Source organism: Strix aluco, chromosome 8 (assembly GCF_031877795.1).
Source record: "Strix aluco isolate bStrAlu1 chromosome 8, bStrAlu1.hap1, whole genome shotgun sequence".
Classification (NCBI taxonomy): Eukaryota; Metazoa; Chordata; class Aves; order Strigiformes; family Strigidae; genus Strix; species Strix aluco.
Genome location: NC_133938.1, coordinates 33,449,639 through 33,457,337, shown reverse-complemented (window position 1 = coordinate 33,457,337; position 7,699 = coordinate 33,449,639). Strand labels below are relative to the sequence as shown.

The following is a 7,699-nucleotide window of genomic DNA, read 5'->3' as shown; positions in this document are numbered from 1 at the left end:
AGGCTGCTCTCAGGATCAGCTTAGTAAAAGCTCTGTGCAAATTGAAGAGGTGAGATGAGAGAGGTCTCATGTCCACTTGAAGGAAAAGTGGTCAAAAGAAACACCCACAGCTGTGGTGAGGAACAGGATGTGCTCCTTCAGTACTGGGGCAGCTGTTCACTTAAGGAAGTGAAGCCACACCAGCACTGTTACTCATTTCAGTTACTGTCCCAGCCTCTGCTCCACAGTCTGCTCCCTGGGCCAGGGGTTATTTCAGCTGAGGCAGAGCCCCCGCCTCTGCACAGGGGCAGGGAAACACCAGCCCAAAAGCAGTTGTTGATTTATTCCAAGCTGGGAGCATCCAAGCAGGGAGAGTCACAGTGAGAGTAAGGAGGGAGTTGTGTGAATCTGCAGCAGCTCTTCCCTAAAGCCTCACTAAAGCAGATGGGAGCAAGGACAGAGACATCTGCTTCAGTTGACCCAGCTTTCCCCCTTTAGGATACAAACTGCCACTAGAAGTTGTTTGAGTGTAACAAAACTCATCCCATACCTGGAAGGGAAACAGCCCTTAAAATGAATTTTGCTCGGACAGTAACTTCAGGCCCCTTCTCTGACTTCCCCATGTCTGGGGCCAAGACCTGCATTAAACTTGCATCCACAGTAATGAGGTGAAGTGAAAGTAGAGCCACTCCAAGCAACAGCCGTGCAGAATTAACTGCTATTTACTGGAACAATAAATTATATTTTTACAATAAAGATTTTTACAAATACATCCAAAAGTTAATACCAAAATAAACCCTTCTAGAACTTTGCCAGTCATCTCTTCTCTGTACAAATACATACAAGGCAGAGGTAGCTTCAGAGGCCACAGCAGCACAGAGAGTGGCTTTCAGAAAGTGGTGTGGGCTTAAAGCAGGCTTGAAAGCGACCACCGGTACATTCAGAGAGAGAGAGGGAGCCGAGAGGAGAGGAGAGAGCCCGGGAGGGAACCCCCAGCCTTGGCAGAGGAGGGGGCAGCGGCGGAGGAGGAGTTTTCCAAAAGAACACTGCGAGCAGGTTCCGCTCTGAGGGGACTAAGTATCTTAATGAAGGAAAAACACCCCTTTCCTCTGAAAAGAGGTCCAGGACAAACACACCTGCGTGAAGGGGGCTTTTTTGTTTTGGTTTTTAAAAAAAAAAATCCACTTCTTCCCCCTTTCTATATCCTCTCTAAGCCTCAACTTGTTCACGACAGGATATGTACACTGTACCTGTGTTGTGGCCGTGGGGGCAGCAAGCACCCGATGGGGCTGCTGCCCTTTCAGCCCCCAGCTGTCACAATATAGTCTTTTTTCCCCCACTTGTCACTTCTAAAGTATCAGCAAAACAGCAGCCTTACACAGATTTCCCTGTACAGCCGTGAACAGACAGAGCTCCTATGGCGAACGCCTGGAATGGAGAACAGCAGCCCCGCCCAGCTGCTGTACCCCAAACCAGCTGCAGCGCTCCTCACCTGAGGCAAAATTCTATTGGCTTCCTATTCTTAGCTAAATTCTGACATTTAACCAACATATGTAACTAGTTGGGGTTTTTTCCTTCAACCCTAAAACAGCACCCTCAAGAAAAAAAGGTAGCAGATGGTGTTGGCTCCTCGAGTATCTCCCTCCCGCACCCCGGAGGATTTGGGCTTCGTTTGGAGAAGGCAAAGGGCGGGGGGGGAGCGCGGCCGCCCCGAAGCCCAGCCCGGGTGTCACAGCCAGCCCCTGCTCCTGGCCGCTGCCTGAACCGATGCCTGGCACTGCTCCATCGTCTGCTCCAGCTGTGCCAGCTGGCAACAGCCAACTTCCAACCTCGCCCTAGGGAGGAGAAGACACACAGGTTATCAGGGCACGAGCGACCCATTTTACAGACAGGAACATTTCCCCATATGCCTTTAAAACAAAATTCAAAAGGATACTAATACCATGCTTTAACTCTGACAAAGGCAGAGAATACTCAGTACCTCTGGAAATCCAAATGTATTTTTACCTTTATAGCAAAAGATCACATGTATTACTGAGCTGGCTAATCCCTGCGTGTCCCCAGGTGTAACCTGCAATGAAATCTTTAACTAGGAACAGCCTAAGAGCCACTGAGCAGACAGACTTTAGTTCAGTCTTCTCAACCCAAAACTCAAACCTCCAAATATAGAACATCACTGGTCTTTACTGAATGTGTTTAAGCTGCGAATCAACTATACATTTCCTACAGGTTTATGCGTTGCAGATGATAGAAACAAGTTCTACCCACAGTTACGACCTGGTCAGAGACTGATTTTAGGCTTCTGGGACAATCTGACTTCAATCTTTACTGGCTGCAACACTTGTTCTTCTCGCACTCACCCGACATTTGTAATTTTTCTGATAATCTGCAGAGTGTCACCGATCAGTGACATTTTACAGGCTTATGCTCACACGAGTTAAATATTGTTTAAATTAGCTACTCCTAAAGGGACTTAGGATCACATACTCAATATGGGACACCTGCACTCAGAAAAAAATACTATGAGAAACATTTTTTTGGAAACAAAAAACCCCCTAAGCATGCATTTCCAGTAACCACAGCGATTCCTGTTTTGGAACATATGGCAGGCTGGCAAACAGCGTTGAATGTTTAAACAGCAGCCATTCTGGCTCAACAAATGCAAAACCTTCCCAATTTCAATGTTCTTCTGAAAGAAAGCGAAACAAAGCTTCTGTCCCTCAGAGTGCTTTAATAAAGGTTGGCAAAAATGACCAGATCCAGGATGTCGTTTCCCCACGTCTAGTTGCATAAAAATCACGTGTAGGCACTGAAGCACTGCAGGGCTGCTGCATTTTTATTTGCTCACACAGTTTGACCTACGCAGTTTGCTTTTTTCTTAGCTGCAAACCTGCCAAAATGCCTGCTCTGGTTTTTCTATTTGAACTTGGAATTAGATGGTAAAATTGGTTAAATGGTAAACAGCAAGGAAAAACCAAAATCCTCATTTCTTAATGACTTAAGCTTGAGTATTTTGCAAATACATTGGCTATTGCACTTAGGGAGCAAAAAAAAAAAATAAAAACCACAGATAAGGTAGCTGAATTCCAAGAGTTTAAAAAAATGACCTCATGCATACATAAAAAAAAGTGTTATTGTAAACAACTAGCACAGATTTTCATGTTCTTGCTTGTATAAGCACGATGTGCAAGAGATGCAAAAATTCCCCTTCACCCCCCTGGGGAAAAGGACCCTGTGCTCTGCCCCAAGCATTGTGCACCCCTCCTGCCTACTCACACCCTCCCGACAGCCCCTCCGCACACAAGGTACAGAGGGACTAGCAACCACCCTACACGTTATCCCCTGGCTCATTTCTGCAGTATTTCCAACCAAACGTAACCTCTGAGGAGCAGCAGCTACTGGGAGTGATTTGTTGCTTTCCTACTAGGAAAGTGGCTACAGAGCTTGAAACCAGTTGTCCTGACTCACAATTTAAGACAATTTTGAACTAAAAAGGGATATGGCAGAAGACAAACTATGCAGTCGTGATGTGTATATCAAAAAGGCAATTTCCATAACACCCAAGAAGTAGCAGTGGCTTTTGCTCTAAAGCTGCTAAAACCACGGATTTTATATGACCACCTTAAAACAACCAAACCACAGCTCAGGGAAAAGGCAGAGTTCCTTTTTACTTTTTACTGTATTATGTAAAGGTAATTTTAAAAAATAATCGGCATTGAAGGGTCACTTACATCAGCTTTCTTGACAGAATGGGGATTTGGAAGGTTCAATTCAAATGATCCTTCATATATTTACATATAATGTATTTACACACAAAATGAATCTCTTGACTACAGTGATTTATTGTTTCAAAAGAGGAATCTAAACGTGATTACGTAGAAAACATTTTGTAACTTTGTTTTCCCAAAAGATACTTTCTCAAAAGACCATTTAAAAGGTCCTCAAAAAAAAAAAAGAAAAAAAGCCAGGGTAAGTTACACAAGTGCAGCCTGAGGGCTACCAGACCAGCCCCTGAAGGAATTTTTTTTCCACTATGCTGAGCACAAATTTACACCCATTATTTTCTTTATGCCTGTATCGAGGCAGATCTATATCCAACAGCTAGATTTGTTAGTTTGCTTTGTTTTTTTTTTCCACTTGATCAACTTCTTTTTATATATATTTTTAATGCAGTTCAAACTAAGGGATGCTTTTAAGAGGATACACACCATATCCTGCCAGTATTTTTTGCTCTCACAGGGAGCAGAATTGGCAGATCAGCCCGGCGGAGCAGGAGATGAATTCTATCACAAAAAGCAGTCTAAATGGACAGCATTTCTCCAGCAATAACCTGCAGCACTGGCACAGCTACTCTGACAAAAGAACATCCCTCCTCCTGATGAATGAGCTCCATCCATCAGCTACAAACTGCGCCGGTGAGTTAGGCACTACCAGGCAGCCAGTAGTAAGCACACTGAGTACTTACTCAGCCTATCAGTCAATTCTGCGTAGGGAGCCGAGAGTATCTTGATGCCTCAGCAGCACAAGTTACAGCCCCTCCACAACAGTGAGTGCCTTGACAGTTTTCAAGCAGAGCTCTTAAAAACCAGTGCAGAAAAATAACTTGTCTGAGACATGAATATTTCATTACCCTTATCTCAAGTAACATTTTCCCTACATCATTCTGGTGGCCACTGAGTAACAGTAAAAATGGTAAATAGTACGATGCTACACACAGACTTTTACACCCAAGAACAGTGCAACATAATTCAAGTGTAGTTACTACAGTAACTAGAAATAATGTTAAATAGCTCAAAAGAGATTGTTTCTGCACCCTCCAAAATACCCTGGATTGCAAATAACTTCCACTGAAATGTGTGATGCCGCTGTGGGACACCCAGGCTGGCAAAGGGGGGTACAGGGCACTGAAAAGGACTGTCAAGAAACAGGAGAAGGGCTAAGGTTTGCAAAAGATGCAGTTAGTACTCCCCGAGTACCCACCAAGCCCTGCCTAACTCAGTCGCCTCCACCTCCTTCGGCAGTTCACTGTGAGGGGGGGCACCAGGTGGAAGAGCGATAGGAGCAGTGTGAAAGTCACGTGCAGCTTTTGAGAGATCTACTTAAGACACCCAGGCCTCCAAACAGCGTATTTTCTTAGTTCAGACAAGATCATAGGCTTGGAAAATAAAGCCTGAATAATTCTTTCTACCACTTACCATCAAACCGTCAATTATTAAAATCATATAAACTGTCACTGTTCAACAGTGAAAATTCAAAAGCCTTAGAAAGTACTAAACAGGTAACTATAAGTCTTCACATTAACTGTTTGCCATAAAAACCAGAGTGACCTCTCTGAAACTCTTCCTGCAACCCAGCAACCCCACTGCCCGCAGCACCCGCTTGAATGGGAAGGGAGGGAGGCAGAAACAAGGACTTTAACTAAACCTCCCTCGATCTACCTAATTCTGCTGCTGAAGCAGCTCAGGACTGTGGTACGTTCCCACAGTTCATAAAGCAAAAAACTTCATTCCAATTAAAGATTCACCAGGCTGGGATGTTCCTAAACCCACTTTATCAGGCCTGAAGAGGCAGAAATCCAGGGCCAGGCCTGCCGTCCGCCCCCTCGCAGGCCACTGCCTTGCCCCCAGCAGTGTTGGTAACTGTGACCCAGCTGACTCGGTCCGACAGACCTTTCTTGTCTTGCTGCAGGGCTTTGCTCTCATCACATCTCAGTCTCTGCCAATATAAGGATGGGGGACATGCAGAAGCAATGGTGGGGTGGGTGACCCCACCAAAAAAAAAAAAGAGAGGTCTATGACAGGAAGGCTGGAATCTACCAGGTCACCAGCAAGCAAGTTCAGAAAAGATTTTTAAAAAGTCATGTAAGAGTTTCTGATGGAAAAAAACTTACTTTGCGAGTTTGTGGAAGATGCAAAAAATTGTTACAATGGATTTCTGGGGCAGGGTCAGTCTTTTTGTTCCATTTATATGCTAAAGATCTGGACCCCAGTCCTCGGCTGGCGTCTTCTAAATGCTGCTGCGATACCAAAGCCTACAGCAGCACTTAGGGATACAAAACCAGTGAGAATTGTGCATGTAGCTTTGGCTATTTAGCTCTAAGTAGTCCTTGGTTCCTTCTCCCGATAACGAGAAACCCGTTGGATCAACATTTCAAGATGAGAGTGTCTTTGGTATATCCTGAAAAAGGAACAGGCAGAGTACAAATATTCTAGACTGGAATTTATCTCCCAAAGAATTCGGAGGCCAGGTTGAACTAAAAGCGTTCACTGGCGACTGAAACAAGGGGAAACACTTTGTTCAGCATGTTTCTGCCAAAGCACGAGTAATTCAGCCTGCCTTAAAGCAGTCTCCTTTCCTGTGCCTTTGCTCTCGGAACATCTCTTTTTAATTAAGCACTTTTAAAACCTCATTTAGCACCTCTGCTTTATTGCGTGGAATCATATTTTATTTCACTTCTGTACTACCAAATAGTTTCATTGCTGTAATAACTGGGAACAACAATTAGACACAAGTAGCACTTTGAAAACGCATGGATTGAATTTACAGCAACAGATCTTAAGCTTTGCTTTGTTTGCTTGATATGTTTTCAACAGCTGTAACTTATACGTAACAAAAATGCCGCTCTCACTCTGGACTGCTCATCCAGAAAATCTGGTGAGAAAGTTTGTTTTGGCCATGAAATCTACTGTGGCACACAGAATTCACAACAATGGTCCGAGTTTTCAGACTTCCTGATAAAATATGGACCTAGGGACACCTTTCAAATATCAAGAAACTGCCGCCCCCTCGCTACCCGCAGCGCAATACCGAAGGCTGTGGTACGCTGCAGGTTTTATACAGACAATGATGGAGATGTCCACAGACATCTGAAAATGTGAGAACTACAGAAGTGCTGGCCATCAGCGTAAGACAGTTAGTGAAGCTTCTAAACTACTTTGCACTACTGATATGTAGGTTGAATCTCCCCCTCCCTGCGTAACTTTTCTCCCCTGATCTAGCAGTTTGCACTTTCAAATTCACAGATGATTTAGAAAAATCAGGATCAATCCAGGCAAAGGAAAGCTTTTTAGAGTAATTCACCTACTCAGATTAAAACGATCTGCAAGCCTTTTAGACAGCTGATGGAACCATGCTTCCTATCCTGGCAAATTACAGCTAATTCATATCCATATAACAGCAGCACCAAAGAAAATATTTACCTGTGTTTTACTATCCACTTAAGATTATTAAACAAAACATTATGGCATTTTAAAAAACCTCACAGAACCTGGATTCACAAGCCCTCAATTACAGAAAGAAACCTTTTACGAGCCAGAAACTTTACCGTAAAGAACTTGCTTGACACTCATTTTTAGATTAATGTTTTCAAGGCCTTTAACTCAGCTGTACAACAGAACATTTATTTTCCTGTGACTGAACTGTAAAAGAGCCTCCTAAAATGGAAACAAGTACTTGGAATCTTACATTTGTTTCTTTTTTTCTAACTGTACTTACAGATGGCTTAGTAACAAACAATGGCTTAATTTATGATTTTAATAATGATGGCCACAATGTAGCACAGCAGCTGCAGATATACCCACTTTTCATGGTACAGTTCAATCATTTGAATAGCCTTGAGAATTGCAGGGTTTTTTCCTCTGCTGATTTAAGCAAAGTTCTCAGAATAATGAGTTCTGTTACAAGAAATACCTCCCCAAAACAGAATTTCAGTTATAATCAA

The 7,699-nt window shown here is 43.5% G+C and overlaps 1 protein-coding gene across 5 annotated transcripts in view; it reads right to left on the bottom strand.

Annotated features, from left to right (window-relative positions):
- Window positions 1-675: 675 nt before the first annotated feature.
- The window catches only part of SWT1 (SWT1 RNA endoribonuclease homolog), a 43,149-nt gene continuing 36,125 nt past the window's right edge, over window positions 676-7,699 (bottom strand). For 3 of the 5 annotated variants that reach the window (XM_074833130.1, XM_074833131.1, XM_074833134.1), the window contains one exon: window positions 676-1,814. In XM_074833130.1, the coding sequence (XP_074689231.1) occupies window positions 1,709-1,814 (106 nt within the window). In that variant the 3' untranslated portion in view covers window positions 676-1,708. Of the gene's footprint in view, window positions 1,815-5,869; window positions 6,157-7,699 lie in introns of all 5 variants that reach the window. The other 2 variants (XR_012624200.1, XR_012624201.1) reach the window with 2 other exon arrangements.